The 23,911-nt window shown below is 42.2% G+C and overlaps 1 protein-coding gene across 1 annotated transcript in view; it reads left to right on the forward strand.

Moving 5' to 3' along the window:
- Nucleotides 1–23,911, forward strand: part of dnah2 (dynein, axonemal, heavy chain 2) — a 77,262-nt gene that overhangs the window by 25,323 nt on the left and 28,028 nt on the right. Inside the window, exons 3-28 of the mRNA XM_076170791.1 lie at nt 14,160–14,342; nt 14,714–14,939; nt 15,240–15,350; nt 15,539–15,774; nt 16,121–16,312; nt 16,501–16,658; nt 16,850–16,937; nt 17,319–17,524; nt 17,769–17,898; nt 18,066–18,248; nt 18,341–18,555; nt 18,733–18,879; nt 19,097–19,253; nt 19,468–19,577; nt 19,668–19,797; nt 19,990–20,178; nt 20,317–20,464; nt 20,629–20,821; nt 21,105–21,305; nt 21,453–21,609; nt 21,822–21,996; nt 22,349–22,512; nt 22,614–22,775; nt 22,887–22,990; nt 23,398–23,554; nt 23,823–23,905. Of these exons, the coding sequence (XP_076026906.1) occupies nt 14,160–14,342; nt 14,714–14,939; nt 15,240–15,350; nt 15,539–15,774; nt 16,121–16,312; nt 16,501–16,658; nt 16,850–16,937; nt 17,319–17,524; nt 17,769–17,898; nt 18,066–18,248; nt 18,341–18,555; nt 18,733–18,879; nt 19,097–19,253; nt 19,468–19,577; nt 19,668–19,797; nt 19,990–20,178; nt 20,317–20,464; nt 20,629–20,821; nt 21,105–21,305; nt 21,453–21,609; nt 21,822–21,996; nt 22,349–22,512; nt 22,614–22,775; nt 22,887–22,990; nt 23,398–23,554; nt 23,823–23,905 (4,205 nt within the window). The remainder of the gene's footprint in view (nt 1–14,159; nt 14,343–14,713; nt 14,940–15,239; nt 15,351–15,538; nt 15,775–16,120; nt 16,313–16,500; nt 16,659–16,849; nt 16,938–17,318; nt 17,525–17,768; nt 17,899–18,065; nt 18,249–18,340; nt 18,556–18,732; nt 18,880–19,096; nt 19,254–19,467; nt 19,578–19,667; nt 19,798–19,989; nt 20,179–20,316; nt 20,465–20,628; nt 20,822–21,104; nt 21,306–21,452; nt 21,610–21,821; nt 21,997–22,348; nt 22,513–22,613; nt 22,776–22,886; nt 22,991–23,397; nt 23,555–23,822; nt 23,906–23,911) is intronic.

The following is a 23,911-nucleotide window of genomic DNA, read 5'->3' on the forward strand; positions in this document are numbered from 1 at the left end:
CTGTTAGTTTGTAAATCCCTCTTCCAGGAACGATGCGTGCAGGAAAACACTGCAATGCGGTGGCTATACACTCCATGTTCAATTGCTATCTAGAGCAATCTGCGCTCTGTATGAGTCTATTGGGAAGTACTTCAAGTAGCGCCTGACACTCTGTCCTAAGATGAATTCCTTTATAAATGAGAAAAATATACGCCTTCCTCTCCGGCCCCCCATCCGCTCATTTTCTGTTTTTCAGTCTTGGAGAAAACAAACCCTGCATGCTCTCGTTCCAAAAGGACACGAGCACATTAACACAGCTCAGTTGTGCTGCCGCGTACAAGGAGGTGAAATTGTTTGCTGATTAGTCGGGTACAACTGTGCACATACGTCTCCTCACAAAAAGAAAAGGAGCTCAGTATGAATTGCACAATGCCTCAGCGCTTTAAGGACCTCTTCATCTGCTCTACACCAACTTTACCTTCATCAGTTGTTGCTCTAACAGTGGGAGGAGGTGTTGATTAATTCAACATGTTCTTTCACTTTACACACGACAATCAACTCGTCCTTACGCTCACTACTAGCAGAGAATAGAATAAAGGGGACTTCGTCTTCACGAGGTTCCCAAAGATGTTCCTCTTAATGACTGTTGCATCGCCACGCAGGTTTTTGCATGCGAGTGATACTCTGTGCACTTAAATGGGACCTCTGGCAGAAGATGTGAAAGGAAGTGGAGTTGAAGTGGTTTGTATGCATTTGAAAGACCTCATATTTCATAGAAAACCTCATGTCCTCATCCAGTGCCTGTTTGAATCTGGCTTCTGTCTTATTACTTTGGTCCAGGGCATTAAAAGGGCTTAAAATTCATTGTAGTATGTCTGTGTATCTATTGATAAAGATGTTATATACTATAGAAAAGCTCTAAATATTATCCAATACTCATTGTGTTAGTCCTATCATAGAAGATTGTAGAGACAGACTTTTTTTCATATGCAAATGCAATAATGAAGGACATGTGAATAATGCAGAGAGAGAAAACACAAAAACAAAAGCTTGAGGTTGTGGTTCCTCCAGTGGCTGATTACTCACCTCACACCGCATCCATATTTCAGAATTCCACAATAGTCCAACGTTTGAGCTCTTTAAGTACCTGAGCAGTGAGCAGGAGAACATGAATGTGCTGCTGAAAGGCTTTGAGGTGTTTAATGAAACAATGAATCAAACCCTGTGGAAAGGTTACTGTGCGGGAAGTGTGAGCATCTTTGTTGCAATCACTGAGCAAGGCTGGGGAGGAAAGGGAGCAGCTGCTTGTCCGGTTAGTTTAACAGCAACAACTGCACCATCACTGCCAAAACAGCATTTAGAAAGATTTAGAAAATCCCAGAACTTTACAACAAAAGAGCCTTAATGTAAATTGATGTTGTTTACCAAGACTGTTTAGCATAGTGGCTGTGCATTGATTTCTGGCTGCATATAAATATCATTTTCTCTGTTTGAGTATAATAGTGAAAGATTTCTCTGATATTTCCTGGAGCTCTCTGTTGGCAAGTTGACTACAGATTACAGACTGAAAGTAGAGACACAGGGATTTATTGATGACATCTCTTCCAAAGTCAACTAACTCATCTATCACAGTTGCAAATTCTTAATTCTGTCTTTCCTGTTGCGTCACAGGACATCACTGCAGGACCGTGGCTGCTCCTCAGCGTTCCTGTAGACCAGGAGCTGTGTTGCACCACGTCTGCTTATTAGCGGCTGATTGACGCTCTGTGTTGAGCAAATGAGGTCTAGTAAGCCGGTTGATGCTGCCGTGAAGACCTGAGGCTCACTGTAATTGGAAATGACGAGGTGGATGCTGTGGCAGACAGGGTCAGCTGTATACACACGCACACACGCACACAGACAGAGAGACATTGTCTGATGTAACACACACACACACATTGCTACAAAACACATCTCTTTTCTGCTTGTTTCTGACTGGCTCACACTCCCAGCCTGGTTGTAATTAGTGGCACAGGGTAGTGGTCACACATAATGCCACTAATTGGACTGGCAGGCACCATTACTCAGAGCTAATCACCGTTCTCTGGGTGACCAGGCGTTCAGGTCCCCTGACCAGCTGCATGACTCGCTGCTAGCAGGACCCTTATCACATTGCCAAAGTTCATGGAACCTTACCATACCAATTACCAGCTAAACTCAATAATGCACTGTACAGGTCCTGGGCACAACCTGAGAACCGTGTGTATAGATGGTAGCCTTCGTGTTTTTATGCTAGGGAAGTCTTATTAGCAATGTATTGTTGGTGTTATTGTATGTCATTGTTTTTGAGTCCTATTAGATGCATCTCTGGGTAATCTCTGTTTAAAACGTGTACCACCTAGCTGCAAGGTTCCTGTTCTGATTCTGGTAAGGAAGGTGCCTTAGTTGTGTGTCATCCTCCCCGCATTCCATCAAGGTTTATTCTCTTACTTCAGTAGCTAAAAAAAGCCCCAAAATAACATTAAAAAACAGCATCTGGCTGATCAAAGCCCTGAGGCGAGCCGGCCTGTGGGTAAACGAGGGAGAGGAGGGGAGAGGAAGACGGTCTGCAATGAAGGCATTGACCTGAGCCGGCCCAATAGGAAGAGAGAGAGCCTTTTTTCACTTTTCCACATCAGGAGGCTTTCATTTTCGTGCCCAGTAAACATGACCTGACTTTAATTGCCTTTGCAAGTCTCTGGACTCCTCAGACTTCATTTCACATTAGGCTTTTCTAGCCCTTTTCTAGAGGTTTGATTTGGCTTCAGCTGCTGCGTAATGTCATAGAGCAATAGCCTGGTCACAATGGTTCGTCTCAGTTTATCTCAGTAAGCAAAAAAGGAATTAGTAAAATGGACAAACCTATTTCAGTTTCAATTAACTCTAAATAACTCTCACTCTCTCATTGTTTATATCAACTATAGCAAAACAGCTGGAAATAGAGGAAATATCAATTAAAATAACAATGAGATGACCGCCATCAGAGCTCTGACCGGGCCGTAGAGCTAACAACAACTGTTGAGTACAACTGCGTACTGCAAACTATTCATTTCCAGTTGTACAATTCCCTCTGCAGTCACTCTTCATGTCTCTGTCTGACTCCACTCAATTCACCAAACACCTGTCTTTGTTACAATCACTCTGTCACTCATGTGTGTTGGTGTGTGTGTGTTGTCAACCTAGGCTGACACGTTCATTGAGTCGGGGGAGCAGGTGAGCAAGCTGCGCAGTGGCCTCCTCAAGATCACAGACTCATCAGGAGAAGGTTAAGGCCACGTCTGTGGAGCTGGAGGAGGCCAGGGAAGCAGGTGCTGAGTTCCAGGAACGGAGTGATGAGCACCACTTCTCATAAATCACAGTGCACTGCCAGCTAATAACATCATCATTCAAACAGAAGCTCAAACAAAGCTTTGACATCAGAAAAGGCAAATATTGAAACTTCATCCTTGGTGATGATTAGGTGGCCAAGCTGTTCTCTTCTGGTCTGATAATGTTGTCGGACAGAATTAGGAAAAATAGGCCTCTTACGTGTGTGTGTGTGTGTGTGTGTGTGTGTGTGTGTGTGTGTGTGTGTGTGTGTGTGTGTGTGTGTGAAAATGGGCATATGCAGTTATTAATGAGCAATCAGCTAATTGAACGGTGAATTTAAGCCACTCTAATGAATTCATGTATTTGTCAGTCTGTGCCTCACCAGCCACCAACCTCACCCTACATCACCGATGACTCAGCATGTGTTGTGCTCTTCCTCCCTCCATCTGCCCGTTCTCCCTCCCTCTCAAATGCTCATAGGCTCTGGAGACTGTAAACAAGACGGACATGGCTGAGCTCAGTTCATGTGGCCGTCCCTCAGCAATTGTAGAGACACTTCTGCAGGCCATCTTGATGATTCCACGGGGGAAAGAGTTCACCTAGGAGGATGCCAAGAGAGACGACTGGCTGAGAGACAGCAGGGGTGCTGCACGAGGAAAGGACTGAGGAAATGGAGGGAGACGGAGCCATGTGGGAGGGAGGGAATCAAGAGTGTAGAGAAGACAAATGAATAGTTAACTAGACAGCAACACATTGTTTGTAGTGTAGTGTAAGAGCACACACACAAAATAGAAAAAAGTTGTTGTCACATCCCCTTGGCGTTTCTGTTGCAATAATCTTGAAGGATATTTTGTGTGTTTTCATCCTGGGGTTTATTGATTGATCTTGAACAATAACTGTGTGCTGGCAGAGAGAGGATCTGGAGTCTTCTGTTAGAGAATTGACGATTTGTCTGCAATGGCTGAATACTCACCAAACCTGAATGGCAGCACTGCTGAGTCATTCTGAGGAGAATCACCAGTGTTAGATATTTCTGACAATAGTGATTAAGCTCCTTTGGGGTTTGATGTTCTCGTTCCTTTTTGGGTGGACGGGTGTGTGTACAAATCTACTGTGATCTGTGTAGCATCCAGTATAGCAGCAAAGACTCCATGTGTGAAGCAGAAGTGTATTATCACATAACCAGGACAGATGAAGACTTATCCACCCACTGAGCAATCTGATCAGAGAGCATCATGGGGATGTGGCCTCATTTCTGTTTTTGTCTTTGCTGCCAACCTTGTGGCCCTCAAGGAACGGATGATTATCAATCGTCTTACCTTGTGACTCACAAACAAGTCAATTATTTCAAGTAGTTCTTGCACTCCTGGCGTCGTCTCATTTTCTCTGAAGATGGATGACTATCTATGCTTTTCCTGAGATAATAAGTCCTTTGCTCTACATGTCACATATCAAAACCATGGGTCAAACATCACACAACTACAGGTCCATTGAGTGACAGCACAAGTACGGCCACAAAGGCATTCAGATCCTGTCTCATGTCGCTCCCAGTGAAGATGGAACTAACTTTGATCAAACTGTAACTCATGATTGGCTGAAATAGGCCGTATTAAGGTTAATGGGATTGTCGTGACTTGTAGAACTCGGCAGTAATTATGTCAGCATGTGTGATGTAAGAGCCCAAAGAGACGATGGATGAGAGGAAACCAAGGGAACAACAGGAACGCATTTTGCCATAAGAATAACTTGGCTGTGGAAATCAATCACAGAGACAGCTGCAAAGGAAAGTTACGGAACAAAGAAACACTTCTCCACTGTTCTGTATTCTCTTTTCCTCTCTGTTTGCCCTTGAGATATTTCCAGCAGGGGAGGCCATTTAAATCAAAATGTTAGTCAGCTTTTGACAAAGACCAAATATAAATGTATTGAAAAACATCAGGCAGAAGTGAAAACAGGTAGACTTCCTGCTGGAGACCATTGGCAAAGTTTCACTGTCTGCCATGTCCATCTGCCTGAAGGTCAAATCATGGAGGTTAAATGATGTAGCACACATACACACACACACGCGCACACACACACACACACACACACACACACACACACACGCCAGTCAACATTTTACCATGTTTCCAGAAAACAGGGGCTTTTGTAGATTTCAAGAAATGATCACGGATATTGGTGATTTTCTTTTCCAGTGCAGACGGCTTGGACCAGCAAAAATGGAAACCTCAGTATTGTGCAATGCAACACACAATTCCTGCAATAAATGTAACCTTGCGTGTTCTTTTTTTCCGCTATTGGTAGACTTCATTAGGTTTCTGTCTATTGCTCTCTCTTCCCTTTCATTTACATAAGCTCATAAAGGGGAAAAGAACATTAGAAAGTATATCCTATCATAAAATATAAAGCCCATTTAGAAACCACCAGTGATTGCAAGTGGGTAAAAGAGAAGAAGTGAATAAGTCATCTTTCTGTTCTGTCACTGTTTCTCTGTCCCTCTGGAGCTCATCATCATTCTTATCTTCCTCGCTCTTTTCAAAACAGCTTTTTGCTCCTTCTCCACAAGACCTCTCCTCTCTCTCTTTCTTCTCTCTGACCAATTTCCTCCCAGTGTGCGCTGTCCAGACAGATTCTACTTCTTTGGTCTCCCTGACCTTTCCCCCCCCCCCCCCCCCCCAGCATCTCTTTCTCTTTCACCATGGCTCTCTCGCCCCCAACCTCCTCCTTATTATGCCACTTCAATCAGCTGCCTGCTCAAATGTAGCCACAGCGTGACATTTAGGACGATCTCCCCTTGTCAGCAGGGCCGTGTGTATTTAGTCTGAGTCTTCCTCTCGCCGTTTTGGCGGTTTCTTCTGGTTTTGTTGCTCTGTTCTGCATGAGGCTGGTCTTCCGTGTCAGCCTGGTTCTTGTTCCTGTGTTCTCTGTTACTCTGGTTCCTGTCTGGTTCTTGTTCTTGTGTTCTGTGTAATTCTCGTGTCTGGTTAGCCTTGTTTATCTGTGTTTGTGTTATCTATCCCCATTTCCTTGCTGTTTGTGAATGGTTTGTTAGTCTTGTGATTCTTGTTGAAGTAATGCTGGTTTTCTTTCATGTTTATCTGCTTCATGTTTTGTCAACTGATTTTTCCTCCGTGATTTATGTCTACTGAAGTTCTAGTTGCATTGCGTTAGTTATCCCCTGAGACGTTTGTGCTGCAGTATTTGTGTTAACACCTCTTTGTCCTGTGGCTTGTACGCCTGATATTTGAGATCTGTTTCCTCTTAATTGTGTTTTCCCAAAGCCTTGTTTTTTCTGTGAGTCAGTGAGTCTCTCTTCATTCGGCTGCTTTTCTCTTATTTCCTGTGTGGCCCTGCATTCTGAGTCCTCCTCCCTTGCGTTGAATGTAACTTTCAGTCCTCAGTCCCTAACCAGACTTAGCAGTTCCTTCTGATATCCCACTAATGTCACTCTCAGCACAGCTACAAGTCACCATCTTACCTTTTATTCCACCACATTGCTGTCACTTCACGCTGTGTGTGTGTGTGTGTCTGTGTCTAGTCTGTGTAGGTGGTAAAATCAATATTAGGATAAAGATCCAATTTTTCTGTTTATTATCAGCTAAAAAACCAGAAGTGTGATTTATAGTTCAACTTTGTGATAGAATGAGTGACATTGTGGTTCAAGTGTTAGTATTAAGATCTAAGTACCTAAGAGTCGCTGATTAAATGAATTTAAATTACAGTTTATTTATATGAGAATAGATTTGATAGATTCATGTTTATAGCCACCAAAAACTCCCAGGTCCTTAGGCAGGGACGTCCCTGATGAGTTCAAACGCTGCCTTCAGAGGGCTGCCTTTGGTTTTCATCGCCCCATAAGTAAATGATTCTGCCTGATGACACGTGAAATGCCTCAACATTAGCTTCAGCATTTCAGTAAGTTAGAAATAGCCTTTGCTTTGGAGTGTTTTGTTTGGTGGAATTGGCACTCGAGGCAAGCCTACACACCCCCCGCCACCCTCCAGCAAAACACCACACAATTTCAACTGGTTTACTTCACAAACCGTTCTCATTTTGCTTGAAGTTATCGCTCAATTTCGCAATTTTCCACATGCTGCATAATTTACAAGTTTACCGCATATTTACCGCATAATTTGCAAAGATGATCAAAATTGTGTGTGAGGAAGCGGAGAAAGGCATTTGTCACGGAGCAGACTGGCACATTTATGACTGAAGCCCATTCAGCTCAGCGAGTCACCCCACACACACCCACAGTGCAGCCAGTATTGATTGCGACGTAAAACAGAAGTGAAGAAGATGTGAGGAAGAAATTGTGATGTTTAGTTTCCTATCACCTCATTTAAAAGTTGGTAAAAAACATCTGTACAAACAATGAAAAATGAAATATTCTAAAGAGAAAAGAGTGGGAAATAGCAGATGTTAACATTTTGTTTCTCCTGGTTTAACTATTATTAAACATAGCGGGAGAGTGAAGTGGAAAGGAGCGTGGTGTAAAAACAAATTGCAATATATGCCACAAAATTCAGAAAAGTGCAACAGCAAATACATTGAATTTGATTGGAGAACTCACATTAACAAATTTTTAAATCCCGGTGGTGACAGGTAAGTTTCTTAATGCAGCTGTGTGTCTGTGTGTCTCACTTGCCTGTGTTTTGTTTTGTCTCCGCATCTTGTTAAATGCATTTTACTGACCTTTCTTTTGCCTTTTTGCTTTCCAAAATTAGGACGTACGAGAAGAAGTAGTGTAGTTGTAGGTCAAGCTGACAGAGGAGGCGGAAGAAGAGCAAATAATGGGACAGTTTAATGGATGGAAAAGGATGAGGCAGAGGAGGAAGGAGGAAATATAGAAGAAGGGTGGGAAGAATAAGGTGGAAGGAGTTGAAAGAGAGAGAAAGATGACTGGGGAAAGAGAATAATGGAGTGAATGAGGAGATAGAGGAATAGTAAGGCAGAGGCAGAGCAAGAGAGAGGGAAGGAAAGTGTGTGTGAACGGGAGGACTAATTAGTTAAGTACACAATGAGGGAAATGAAGAGGAAGCAAGAGTTAAGGAGGTTTTATTGAATTATTCTCACATTTCATCAATGTTTTAGATGTAAACATAAGTTTTGTTGTGCTAAGCTCACTAATGTGAACACAAACATGAAGCTGCAGGTTCAGGCACTGTTCCACTCACACTATAAAATAGTAACACTTACCAGACTCAATATCCAGGGTCTGCTCTGTTCAGTGAATGCTGGGATAGGCCCTGCCCCCCTGAGACCCTGCACAGCATCAGCAAGTATAGATAATGGATGGAAGAACTGTATGATGTCATAGTGCACTTATGGGTTAGAGAGAGACTCATTTCCACTACAGTGATGCTGACGGATAGTAGATAGATAGATAGATAGATAGATAGATAGATAGATAGATAGATAGATAGATAGATAGATAGATAGATAGATAGATAGATAGATAGATAGATAGATAGATAGATAGACTGCATGTACACACTGTAGTATCCATGACTGTGGATGTCCCTCTGCATGCTTTGCAGTGTTAAACATGCAGTCTCACATGAGTCAGATGAATTGAGTTGATCCTTATTTGAGCTGAGACGTGGCGTCATGTGCCCTAAATGCTACAGAAGCAATAGGCGGACGTGTCCTTGAGCAAAAAGAAAGTTTTTTCCCTCAACAGAAAGGCAGCATGAGTCAAGTAGCATTAAAGAACTAAGGGTCAAAACCTGTGGCCTTTGATCTTGGAGAGATAATGTCCCCTTACAGCTGCAGAGCAGGCAGAGTATATTTGGAACTTTGGAGTGCACATGTCCTTGAAAGAGCTGTTTGTCCTTCTGTAACATACAGTGACTCCTGGTGTTACTGCGGAGACAAACGTGTGTGTGTGTGACCTCTATTGTAGACATACACATGTTTTGGTCCACACATGTCTAGAATCTCTTCTGCTTCCTGATGTGTGCCAGAATCCTGGAGGTGGCTGGCAAACACAGCACGGATGATGTTTCTCTCTTCACGGAGGACTGGTGAGAGAACACAGAACACACAAGCTTCTTGTTTGCATCATATTTGATTGGAGATAATCCAAAAAGACACACTTTTACTGTTCAAAGGCTTGGAACACATTTAATTCCCCAAAAGGCATTCCACAGTGAGTTCATAGCTCTAGCTGGGTAGAAATGGTGTTAGTTTGTAAAATCCCTTCCTCACTCTCTTAGAGACCAACACAGGAAGGGGAAGCTTTTTTTTTCTTTCAGATTTCTTTCAGCCAGAAAATTTCCCAACACACCTCTGGGACAGGACTGATACTGATTGATTGATGTGATGGTTGGTTGGTTGTGTGACTGGTTGGTTGATGCACTGATGGATGACAGGTTGACTGACAGATTGATACATGTGTGTTTGTTTTGTGGGATTTGATAAGGGTCACATGGACAAACCCCTGTCCTGGTTGGCTGGCTCACTCCAACTGGGACATCCTCACAGATTTGGATAAACTGTTCAGATCGCTGCTGGTGCCCCTGAGACATGAGAGAGGAAAATTCCAAATCAATCTGCCGTCATGAGGATTTCCTTCTGTTGTGCTCTGTGGTGCATCAATAAGAATTATTTTCCCTCAAGGAGTAATGAAGCTGAATAGAAGGAAGTTGTTTCTTTGCATTACAATGCGTTTGATGCTGTACATGAGTGAATTTGCCTCCTGCCTTGTCTACACTGGTTGTTTCCTCTCAAACCTCCTCATTGATGACGAATATTTGTCTTTCCTTGTGCTTTTCTTGGGTGTCTGTCTCTTGCTTTTCTTGCTTTATTCTCTTTGGGAATTCGATTTGTCAAAGTGCAGCTCAATATTTATGTAATCACAGAACGATTTCTCTGCTGCCAAGATTTCTTCTCTTGTCATCTTAGTATTTATATAACTCTGTTAATGATGTTTGGCATTGATTTATGGATTATTTTAACTCAGTACGTTTGACAAAAGTTTCACAGTTGTGCACTCTCTATGCAAACACATAGTTCCTGTTCCTGTCATTCCTTCTTCTACCTCGATTCTTTCTTCTCCACTTCCTTTTTTCCCTTAGTAATATCTCACAGCCATCCCTTCTCTCTTCTCTCCAGCTCCTCATTATCTAAAACATCCATCTCTAACTATTATTCCCTTCTCACCCTCTCCCATTCACAACTATTGTCTAGGTGAGCGAGGTGAACAGCTGTAATCCTCTCTACAAGATGCTGATAGTGTTACCGCAAGTTGGCTCCACTTTCTGCATCAGCTCCTCCGTTGTTCAGAGCGTTGGCTGTCTGTCGCATTGTGGAGCCATCATGCTTCAAGTACCAGCTGTTATCCCATCAGTCCCCATTGCTTGTTCTCTCCCTCTCCTTCTCCCTCCCCGTGTTGTTTCTGTCTGTCACTGGAGCCTGTTGCCCACGCACACTCCACCATAAGCCTCCATTTGATTGACTTGGATGACTAAAATGCCTGCCTGAGCTTGCGGCAGAGTCACAGTGGTAAAGCGTTACTTTATTGTTACTTCTAAGTTCAAACTTGTGTGTGTGAGTTGATGTTTAAGAAATAATTGTACATCAGAGTTGTGTAATTCCCTTTGATTTCGGTCACTTTGAAACTGTAATCTTTTGAAATCCAACACAGGTTTGGGCAACACTGGCAGGTTTGAGTTACACTGGGTATGCTCCTCCAATGTCTTCCTCCCTCTGTCTTCTCCCTCTCTGTCTCTGTCTCTCCTGGGGTCGATCCCACAGGAGCCCTGGTGCAGTTGGGCGAAGCCTCTGGCATGAGCAGTAACTTCCACAGGCGTTCTCCAGGCCAGGGACAGGCCCCCATTGCATGATTGAGGAGGGAGCGTCAACAAAGGAATGATGTCAGCTAATGTCTGATTCTCTGTCTCAGATTTGGCTCGTTCCTTGGCCGTGTCTCAGTATGTGGTATCACTTGTGTTTGACAAAGTGCACAAAATGCTCCATGAATATTTGATTGATTTGGTTTAGTCAGATGAATCCCTCTTGTGCCGCATCGATCTACGCCTTTTTCACTGCTCTCTCATGCTCATCAGCATGATTTGGAGCTATTTATTATACCAGTATAGGCCTGACTGTCAATGTCTATGCTTTGTTGCTTTTCAGACACGCCTCTCTGTAACTGGGGAAATGTCACTGTGATACATCAAACAATTTGTTTGTTTGGGGAAGTCAATTTTTATTGTCTTTCCTTTGATTCATTTGCATCCTTCCATATCACCACTTCTCTTTGTGTTAGAGCAACGAGCCAAGGTACAAGTGATACAAAGCTGCTTGGGTAGCAATGCAATTTGTTTTCACCATGGCTATTACATGCGCAAAATAACAATAAAACTAAATAGCTTTGTATGCATGCGGCCAATATCAATGTCTGAAAACATGGTGACATTATTTCAGAGAACTACAAATTACTGCCCATTCACATACTACATTATAGATTTGCATGTGTAAAATCCAGTTGTCTCTGAACAAAAAAGTGTTTTTCCTTCCTGTCCCATAGGAGTGCGACTAGATAGGCACCCTGACAGCTCAGTGCAGTGTGAGATCAACAGAACAAACAGTGTCCATAGACAGCAACCAACCCTCTCTCCTGGATCCTTTAGCTGGATGAAGATGGTGGTGCACACAGCTGCACACGCCCCACAGACTTCAGACACTGGTTCAGCTCCTTGACCCATCCAACAAGCTTACATGGAGATGATAATCCCACATGTAACTTTAATGTTCTTCCTTCTCACTCGTAGGGTTGGTAACCTATATGAGAAACAGGCTCTTCTCCCTCTGCTTCATTCATAATATCCTGCTTGAGAGGAGCAAGGGGTTGGAACATTGGCTTCAATTAGACTTTGAGGACTCATCTGCGGTTAAACCCACAGACATAGAAACACTTAGAGGTTCATTCCACCGAAGAGGATCAGAGTGATAGCTATGATGCAACGAAAGCCATTTTGTCACTATTGTAAGCCAATTTCTTATGTCAGTCATAGGAACATGCATTATCTCAGGAAATCAAGTATCAACTGTGCCTTAAACTCAAACTTCTTGTTTATTAAAAGGTACAATGTACTGTATACAAACACATGTATGGATATTGTGTTTAAAGATGAATACAGTCCCCCAGGTTGCAGGCTTTTTCTTGTGAGAATGCACGAGTGCATGGAGCTACGTATTTCTGATCACAGAGTGCCACCACCACCAAGTGGACAATCGAAGTATTGCAACCAGTGAAATGTACAGTAGATGCATAATGATGAATGCTGGAAACCTTTTGATTGTGTTATCAGAAGCACCCATGTGATGGTGAATGAGCGCATTCTGATAAAAATAAATTAATCATATGAACTATTCAGCTCTTTAAACACTTAAACGGCACCTTGAGCAGAACAAATATGTGGAAGAAATAATGCTGCCATTACAAGCTTTCCCCCATAATAAAACCTCCATTTTGATGCCTGTATTACCATTTTATCAGTGATATATTAGGGTAAATTTAAATCACAGAACTTGAGTGATAATACTCTGAACTGTATTAGATGAAGGTGCTCGCTCCAGTCGTCTCGCGCTCGTCCGCTTTTCGCTCGTGCCTGTGATCGCGCTCGTGCCCGTTCCCCCTCAGCGTTTGGTTTCCATGGAGAAATGTACGACCCACTTCAGCTCGTGCGATTTTTTTTTTGGAGCTAACTTGATAACTTGTCTATTGCATTCCTTATTTTTATTTAAAACATACGTAGAATACAACCAGCCGAGTTGTTCTCTCCGAGATTTACAAGGTTGTAATTAATTATTATTTTTTAATAATTGTGTTCAGCTTGTGAAGACTTGACGGCGACGCTACCTGGCAGGTAAGCGCTTGTTAGCTTGATGTCTGCTAGCTTGAATAGGTAGTATTAGACATTTTATCACGAAAACAAAGTTTGGAAAGTGGGGAATGTTTTCACGGCACTGTCTTTCACTTGCTGTTTTTTTATTATGTCGTTTATGAGTAATCTTGTTTTTTGTCAGTCCCGTCCCGTCCTGAAAAAAACACTTTAAATTGCATGTTATGAATGAAAGTGCACAAAAAGCACAGAAGTTCAGACAATAGGAGGGGACAGCAGATGAGTCACTCGAAGACTTTGCGAACAAGGAAACAAATAAGATTGGATTGAAAATATTAACTGACTCATTCTGTCAGGTAAGAAAAACAAATCACCACAGACGAGGGAGAGGTGGGTATAGATGTGCCTGATAACAAAGGGCAGCTGTATCAGAAAGTCTAAATACTGTGATTGTGTGAAGCAGATATAACAATGAACCTGTCTCTAAATGTATGATTTACATTGTTTTTGTGCGTTTTTTACAGAGAAAGCTGCTTTGGAAGGAATGGAGGAGGCTGATCCAAACTTAAGTACCCTGGTAAGGTCGCCATCCTATTGTTGGAAACCATGTTAATGGTAAAAAAATAAATAAAAAAAATAGTAATAATGGCGTTTTTCCCAGCCAGTAACAATTGAAATCAAATAGATTAGTTGCGTTTTCAATAGATGAATATTTAATTGTGATCCTGTACTATTTAATGTATATAAACAAAAAGCAACAATGCATGCATTTTCAATTCACAGAACATGTTTTGATTTAATTACTGGTGTGTGCTTGACATTCGTAGTCACTGTACTCATCGGTTGACTCAATGCAATTACAACTGACAGCTTGGGAACTGCAGGAATTTACACCAGATTCTCCTCTGTGGCTCTAAATAAAACATTTGTGTCTGACGGTGAATATAACCCTTTTACTTTCTCTCTTCTGTCACATGTGGAATCGACATCTATCCCTACATCCAGCGGGGATTGTTTATCAGTTCTGTCACTCTTCCTCGTGTGACCAAGGACTCATGGACGGAGGGACACGAGAAGGCGTTGGATCAATTTATTGATCATGCCTCCATCACAACCATGGTGGTTTACCTGGACCCCAAAAGGGGGCTGGTGGTGGATTTCTCCATGCCCTTGCAGGTACAGGGTTCTGTAATAACCCTTGTGGTAATGATGACACCAGAACAATCCCAGAATGACATTTTTTAATTATGTTGTCATATTTTGGAATGCCTCATATTTAGTTTACATTTACAATTGATTGATCTTGCTCTTTGTCTTTCTTCTGTCTTCATTGTTGTAATTGTTTCTTCCTTGTCTTCCACTGTCACAACTTCATATCTACCATTAATTCTTCTTAATGTCTTTTTACCTCTCTTTGACTTCTCTGATTTTCTCTGGCCCTTTCTCTGCTCTGCCGTTACATTTATCCTGAATTGTTTCACCTCCATTACCTTCTTTGCCTCTGCCTCTCCATACCACCGTGCCCATATTCATTTTTCTTCTGCTCCCCTCTTTAACAGGAACAGCATCTGACAGTGTTTATCCGTGCTGCAGGCATGGTTATCACAGTGGAGACGTTTGACAGAGCAGTGCAGTTTTTCACTGTGCAGGGCAACTCAACTCAGTCGATGTTGCGTAAATTGACCTGTTTACACTCTCCAATGGTGGCCCTCAACACAGCCTGGGAGAAGAGCATAAGGGACCACTACACCATGAACATGCACTGCTACTTAGCTAAACTCACAGGTCAGTAACTAAGAGAAGGAGGAAAGGAGGGAGGATTCACTGTGATCATCTGTCTGTTCCCTTTATACAATATTAAATAGTGACAGACATTAATCTCCTCTGTTACTCTGGTACACAATTTTGCCAACTGCAGAAGGTCACACACGTTTGTTCTGTGATTTACTGTAGATGCCAGCAGAATGACTGCTGTAGATAAATAATCTGCATTCTGTTGTGATGATTTGTGAACTTGTGAATAGCCCAATGTCTGAAAAATCTGATATTGCTGTGTGATATTTCATGACTGATGTGTTTAAACAGATAATGTATTTAAGAAGGTGGGCAACACTGTTTTTTACATCCCAACGGAAGCCATGCAGCAAACTGCAGAGCAGGCCAGCAAGGATAAGAAGCTTGTACAGAGACTGGAGAGTAAGTCTGGGAATATGTACGTGAGTGTGTGTTGTGTTTCCCTCTGTCTCACTGAGGATGACGTCTTCAAAGTTCTATTGAATCTCTGGACTCATCCCTATTCCCTATTGTCCTCTCTTGAATCTTGTTTGCGAGACAACATTTCAGGCATCCCCTTCTCTCTCATATGTTTCTGCCTCCTCCTCCAGCTGTGATGATTCACTGGACAGATCAGATCAAGGAGGTAATGAATGCCCAGGAAATTATGGAAATGACCACTTGTGGCCCACTGGAGGAAATACATTTCTGGAGAAGCCATTCTGCCAAGCTGTTGGGTGTCAGTCAGCAGCTAAAAAACCCGGAGGTCAAGCACATTCAGACCATCCTGCAGCTCTCCAAGTCTCTCTATGCACAGCGCTTCTGCAACATGACAAAAGAGATGGAGGTAAAGGAAGCCAGTTCTTAATGAAACTTCAAATCAGTTCAATGTTCAAAAGGTTTAAGTTGCAATGGGTAGATGTCAGATTTTTTTGTTAATTTAGGGCCCTATTCAGAGTTATTGACTTAAGTGGGGCACTCAAGATCTGCAGGGAAAGTTATGCATCTGTAGAGTTGAGATCACTTAACTCCACTTCTGCGCAGCTCAAACATTTTTTGTGATGTGAACACAAATTGCATTGTGGTTCAGACATGAAAGTCACAAAGCAAATGAAATCATATATAATAATTTTTCTGAATCTCTGCTCTGCTTTCCCCTGTGTGTGTGTGTATGTGTGTATGTGTGTGTGCAGGATGGCTCTTTGCAAGCCCAGTCCAACCTGTCCTTCCTGTCCATGTTGAAGGAGCCCTGCGAGGAGCTGGCCCAGCTGCCACCTAGTCAAGTAGCTCCTAAACTACGGCACATTATAAGCCTCATCCGCATCATCTGGGTCAACTCCCCCTATTACAACAGCAGAGAGAGGATCACGGCTCTCTTCCATAAGGTACCCACATCTTTGTAATAGCGTGTTGTCCTCACAGGTAGGATTTATCACAGAGCGAGTGAAGGGAGAGGAATTCCACCCATGTGATCTCAAGAGGCAATATTGAAAATGTTTGTCATTGTTTAGCATATGAATATGTTGTAAACTCCTGAAGCTTGTGTTATATTTTGTTGTCTGCTGTGTTGCAGATGAGTAATGAAATCATCTGCCTGTGCCTCCGAAGCATCTCTCTGGACAGGATCTTTGAGGGCTATGTGACCTCCAGCAGGCAAATCCTTACCGACTGTATCAAGTGCTGCCAAGACTGGAAGGATATTTACCTGCGTGCCTCATTCATTCATACCAAGTAGGAGAGCACAACGTTGGACCTCAATACACTATTCATTTGAATATCTGCAGGTCTCTTTAGAGTCTGTAACAGTCTTAAATCATAAAAGCAGTGCTTGACATTGTAGTTTCAAGTACAGTTATTCATTATTGGTCAGTTAAGTTTCTTTTCTTACATTCTGTCTTTTTCTCCCTCTATTTTTTCATTAGGTATTCTTCGACAGGCTGGGTCCTGGACCAGCATAGCATTTTTGTTCGGGTTGATTGCTTTGTTCAGAGATTCAGAGAACTGCTTGAGGTGACTTCCTCTCTCACAGAGATATAAACACATGTCCAACTACACCTGTATGCACAACCGTCTTTCTCAACCCTGATATTAATATTTACAGACACAGAGATTGTTGTCGCATTAGTGCTACTCTGTTGTTAAAACACATTGTTTATATTTTGTCTATAAATCCTGTGACGTCACCCTGAAATATTGTTATTATTTTTGAAATCATGCAGTAATCTCTAAATCCTATTCAAACATGCTCCTTCCCCCAATATCCTTCAGTGTGCTGGGCAGTACATTTGTATTACTTTCCTCATTCCCATTCTTATTCTTGTCAATACCTTAATACATCCATCCTTACCAACTTGATCATGTGGGATATCATTTTTCCTTCCCTGCGTCCAGTTATGTGACTGCCAGCAGCAGTTTGTCCGTTGGGAGGACGGTCAGCAGAGGGCCCTGCCGTGCTTTGGTGGGAGTAAAGGGCCAGAGATCACGAGCAGGCTGCTGGAGATAGAGAGCATCTTCAACTGCAACCTGCAGACCTTGCGTTCTGTTGACAAGGACAACCTGGACATTGAGAACAACACCTGGTTCAAAGAGTTCAACAGGTAGGCTTATTTCTATTTGATCCAGTCACATTTGACTTTGTATGGGATCAGTATTAAATGTTTCATACAAAAAGACAAATAAATTAACAAGTATTTTACAATGTTGTTAAATGAACCCTCACATAGAACTTTGATATTAGTTTGAATATGTCTGGCAAAATTGAACCAATCCATCTTTCAATCTCCTCTCCATCCTACTGTCACTCATGAAGAAGGAGATTGTAATGTCTATGTCTACATGCAGGTTCTGCGCATGTGTAAAGGACCTGGAGATGATGCTAAAGATACTAATCAACTTTGCATTTGACGTGACGAGTACAGTGGAGGAGGGACTTCGGTTGCTGAACATTTTCAAGCCCATGTCTCAACGAGAGGTCTCACACAACACGCAACACCTACACAACACTCTCTCTCCATTTCCAATATGAGGCTCTTTCTCATACAGTCTGTTTCCTTCGCTTGTCAGATTTCCCATATTTGTCTGTTTAATTAAAATTTTGTAGGTCATCTTCTTTTTCTCTGTTTTCATTTTCAATCCCAGGCCATTAAACGCACCACAGATGAGAAGGTCGACTATGTGTACAACATATTTATGAAGGAGCTAGAAATGGTCAATAAGGAGTTGAATCGGAGGACAAGGCCTTCTTCTGGCCACATGCCCCTGCTAGCAGGCGAGAGCCACTGGGCGAGGGCCCTGAAAAACCGCATACAAAGACCTATGGAGGTGAGTCCATAGAATCTATTTACATGCACTTTGTACACTATGTTCATCCAAACTAGAAGAACAACCTGTTAAACCCTTTCCTTCTGCACCAGCTGCTTCAGAAGTCACCTTTCATGCCTGAGACAGAAAGTTGCAAAAATGTGGTTTTGGCATATAGCCAGACTGTTCTGGTTCTGGACGAGGTGGTGAGGAGGAATTTCAGTGAGTGGAATCAAGGCCTTGAGCCTGAGGTCTTTAAGAGGCTGGAGCAGCCAATGATGGTGCGCTGCAAAGACAACGCCACCAGACTGGATATCAACTTCGACAAGTGGGTCACTTCAACTTGAAACAAAAGGGCACTAAAGCTATCATGTTTGTCTGTTTTTGTGCATTATGCTTTTAAAACAACAACACATTGGTATGCAGAGGCTTACACACACACACAGACACAGATTGGTGACGGAATACAGTGCATAACATGCACATTGTTTATTCTCCTGTCCAGTGACCTGGTGAAGTTGTTCGCTGAGCTGTACTACTGGGATCGACTGAACTTTGAGATTCCCATCAATGTGTCTGACATTTATCAGCGCAGGGAGGACTTCATGGGCCTCAGAGAGAGAGCACTGCTATTGATCAGGGGCTATAACAGGTGACTAACGCTGAACTAAACACAAAGACAACATTAAAGGAGTGTGCAAAACTCATCATCTGCATCATCATCTGTCACCTGCCATCAGTTGATCTTCTTCTGTTAATGTCCATTACAAGTTAGTTTTACAAAGCCCACATTGTAGTCTCAGAATAGTTGGTACTCATTGTGAATATCAATACACTAAGGACTGTATTCATATTGATCTGTGTATCAGGATCATTGGAGCGCTCTCCTCTGACGAGTTGAGGCTGTTTCGTGAGAGAATTCGTTTCCTGGATAAGAAGATTCAGCCTGGGATGACCAAGCTGTCATGGTTGTCAACAGGATCTTCCAACCTCTTCATCACTGATTGTCTCCTGCACATTGATAAGGTTTTTTTTTACACATTACACAAATGTAGGTGTGAATGTAGCACATGGTACAGAATTTAAAACATGTCCCACAGCCGTATCTGATGGTAATGAGAAGAAAGAACAGAAAAAGAATACAGTACTATCAAACTTCATATAATGTTAATGGGTTCTGTGCTGTTTCCCAATCTCCCCTCCTCTCCTCTCCTCTCCTCTCCTCTCTTCTACTCTACAGGTCCAGTTGATGGTCGATGGGTATAAAGAATCGAATGTCGCCATATCCAACCTCTGTTGTCAGATCAGCCAAACATTGCTGTTTAAAATGGTTAACAAGACTGTGTACAGGTAACGACACATACAATATATACTGTATGTATAATTCAAAAGATCTGCAGGTAAAGGCTGCATTATGTTTGTTTCTGTTCTTGTTCCCAGGGGCCTGGAGTTTGAGGAAGACCAGAAGGCTCACCAGAGAAGCCATCTCAAAATATTGTATTCAGCACACCGGGATATTATCGACATCATGACTCATATCCACAAAACTTTCAGCAATGATGGACGTGAGGTACAGTGTGACCTGTGTTTCAATGCCATGCAGTAAATCTTGGTGGAATTCCATTGTAAGAATTTTAACATTTGTTTGGTGATGAGATATCTTTGTCTTTTAAAAGTTTATTCACTTGAATTTAATTTATGTGCAACACAAATTACTCTGCACTTTCACATACTGTATGTTAATCCTGCCTTGGTGTTTAAGGTTCAAGAGTGTTGGGTGACATACACAGAGAAGGTGGACCACATGGTGGAGGAAGCTCTGAGGAGCAACATCAAGCGTTCCATGCTAGAGCTGTCCAGGGCAATCAATGGTGACAGCAAGACATCACCAAATCCCCTCTTTGGGGTGCTGGTAGTGCTACACCAGGGAGCCCAGCAGACCTCAGCAAAGGTAACGTTACACTGCTTGATAGACATAGCCACTGGATTAGAAATATGCAGCGTATTCAAGTATGCAACAAAGCAGCTACAACACATGTGGCTCCTAAACAAAACGGTAGATATGTTTGATCTGTCTGTCTGTCTGCAGGTGGAGTCTTCCCCATCACTTCAGAAACTGGCTCAGATTGTAAACAACATTATGCCTCAACTCATCAGTACCATCTCAGGTTTTAAACGTGTTCCAGAAGTTCTCACTTCCAGAAGCTCTCAAAGGAATCCTCTCCACATTAACATTGGTGCGAACCTTTTTTTTACTTTGGTATATGCTGTTTTTTTTGTATGATTTGAAGTTGATTTGTTTTAACTATAAAATGATTATTAAGGATAATAATGTGCAGCAGTTTTTACTTGTAACTTTGGCCTTGCCCTGTGACCCTGACCTTTTTCTTTGCTCCTTCAGAGCAAGATGAGGAGATAAGGAAGATTCAGGCTGCTGTAGCCACTGGGATGACGGCTAATGCTGGCCGCTTGCAAGCATACCTAAAGAGCTGGGACAAATACAGAGAGATCTGGGAGATGAATAAGGACACCTTTATACAACGTTACCAGCGACTGAACCCACCAGTCTCTTCCTTTGATGCAGATATAGCCAGGTGCTAAAAGCCAATAGATTAACCCTAATCATGCATTTTGCATACTTTTTATTTTTCCTCCATATTATTTATTTTTCATTCACCTCTGTATAATGAAACTTATATAAATGCCACACGGATCCCCTTTACTACTGAATATAGATTCTATGCAGTCCAGTGGCACATTGTTTTCAAATTGTATCCTGTGATGTATTATTTTGGCATAGGTCCATTTTCATAAAGAAAATGCAAACACTTCCTAATTAAATTAAAAATCTTTCCCTATGATTTGGTTCCCTTTCAGGTACACAGAGAAGGCCAACAATGTTCAACAGGAAGAGACTGTGTTGAACATTCGGTTTGTCACATTGGACTGTTCAGTTCTCAAGTCTTCCCTGGTTCAGCACTGCAATGAGTGGCAGAGCAAGTTCACTCAGCTTCTCAGTCGCATGACCAGCAACCGCCTCAAAGAAATTCATGCCTTCATGCATGACAATGCCAACAGGTCGGTGCTGAAGTACTAAAATAAATACTCTTGAGCGCTCTGTACCAACCACAACATTTTTAAAGTCTTAAACACAGCTATTACTTTCAGACTGATCCTCAAAAGCCATTTTGTCCATATGTGTTTTGTGTGTATGTGTGTGTTTAGGCTAAGAGAAGTCCCCCAGAACCTGGCAGATCTTGCTGAGAGCCTGAATCTACTAGAGTCTCTCCAAGGTGATTTGGCTAAAACAGAAGCTCAGATTCCTCTCATCCATGAGCAGTTTGGTATCCTGGACAAGTATGAGGTCACTGTGGAACAGACTGTAAGTAACTTATTGACAAACCTACACACAGATATAACACACTGCATCAGACAATTTATTAATAACAATTGTTTTTGACAATTATTACAGACTACTGTTCATAAGTATTGTGTGGTTTTGTGTTCAAGTTTCCAGTCATTAGTCTGACATAACCTGTAGATCTGTAAGGAATCTAAATGACATTTCTATTTATTGTCTTGCTTCCCCCATAGGTCCAGGAAATGCGAGAGGTGCTGAATGCAGAGTGGTTGTCATTTCAGCAAGTGTTAATTGACAGTGACATCATGATAAAGAAGCACAAGGAAAAGTTCAAAAGCAGCTCCATTCTCTCATCGGAGCAGTTAAAGAAGAAGACTGAGGATGCTGTGCAGGAGTTTAACAGCACAGGTCAATCACTTTGTCTCGCTTTCTCACTGTTTCCCTCTTTTCCTTCTGGTATTTTTTCATTCAAAAGTCCATGGTCATGTATTACATTACATTACGATCATTTGGCAGACGCTTTTATCCAAAGCGACTTACATTACATTACCACCCTTCGCAGAGGGGGGAGCACTTGAGAGTTCGGTGCCTTGCTCAGGAGCAGGGGCTCGAACCGGCGACCCTCCGGTTCCCAAGCGGAAGCACTACCCACTGAGCCACTGCCTCCCCATTCATCCTCCCCATGTATATTTATGTATGTGTCCCTTATGTGTTTTATGGGTTTTCTGTATCTTCCATTTGTATTGCATGTTGTTTTCAGGTCCGTTTGATAGTGCCCTGAGTACTGAGGCGGCCTTGAAGCAGATAGAGATGCTTTTCAGTCAACTGGAGACTCTGAAACAGGAGGAGAACACCGTCCTTAATGGCTTGGTCTTCTTTGCCATAGATCATCCCCCATCAAAACCCATCCGTAATCTTGAGAAGGTCTGACTCACCATAAAGTTCATGGTGATAATAATAATTATATAGATTTTATACACATGAGGATATGTCTCTTATATATGTGTTATACATGTGTTGTAAAGGATCTTCAGCTCCTCCAGCACATTTGGGAGATCACACAAGAGTGGAATACAAACTGGAACAACTGGAAGGCTGGTCAGTTAGCTACACTGCAGACTGACAGCATGGAGAATACAGCACAGACTATTCTTAAGGAACTCCTCAAACTCCAGAGAGAGCTCAAGGTCGGTTCAACCACACAAAATGTATTAAAAAGCCGCTGTGGTTCTAGACTCTAAATAATCCCCACAGAGCTAAATGTTAGTTGTGGAAATCTGTTCCTTGCCTAATTACAGGACAAGAAGTGGGACATAGTGGATTTCACCAAGAGCAAAATAGACCATTTCAAGAGAATCATCCCTCTCATAGTTGACCTTCGGAATCCTGCCATGAGAGACAGGTACGGAGCAATCCTATTGTGTAGTTTTCAATATTTGTTGTTATTATTTAATGTACTTTCAGCCAAATTTCATTCGTCACCATTTTTGATTCCTGAATGTATGTAAAAAATGGTGCTATGTTCAGTTGTTTGGAGCTCCTGTTCTGTTACTGTAATAAGTAATAAGTAAATAAGGCAATAAGTAAAAATGGACTGCATACAATTTCATGATTCCAGTTATATCTATTCCCGTGTAAGCAGCAGAACAATGCCTATCAAAAATGGCCAAGTCTGAGTAATCACTACTTTGATACATTATTGCCATAAATCTGCTGTGGTTGTCTGTTATCAGTTTCATGTTGGGTCTGCTTTTGTTGGCGTGTTGTATACTATCAGTCTAACGATAAAACCACTTACCCTTTACTTAGGCACTGGAAGCAGATCTGCCATGAGTTAAGGTGCTCTTTTGACCAAACCAGCTCTGAATTCACCCTAGAGAAGATCATATCCCTGGGTCTCGACCAACACGCTGACAGGATCTGTGAGATTTCTGCTGCTGCCAGCAAGGAGCTCGCCATAGAACAGGTCCACTCTCTTACACTTGATTCACACTAAGTGGAATTTTATCTTCCCTCATAAACATGAATTGCTTCAGCTCCTGTATAATAATGCAGATTTCTTTGAATATGTTTTTTGTCTCATTCCTTACCTGTTAAACGTTTCACAGCGTCTCACCCCTCTCCCCTCACCTTTCACATGTTTGTGATTGTATTTTCTGAGGATCTGGTTTGATATTTATGTTACTGTGTCCTTTTCAATCTGTTAATGTTGAATTCTGGTATTGAAATTGAAGGCTCTGGAGGGTATCGCCAAGACATGGGAGCAGATATACCTGGACATCTTACCTTACAAAGACCAGGGCCACTACATGCTGAGGTGAGG

The sequence above is a fragment of the Genypterus blacodes genome, unplaced genomic scaffold (assembly GCF_046128005.1).
Source record: "Genypterus blacodes isolate CSIRO-AG114 ecotype Tasmania unplaced genomic scaffold, CSIRO-AGI_Gbla_v1 ptg000232l_1, whole genome shotgun sequence".
Classification (NCBI taxonomy): domain Eukaryota; kingdom Metazoa; phylum Chordata; class Actinopteri; order Ophidiiformes; family Ophidiidae; genus Genypterus; species Genypterus blacodes.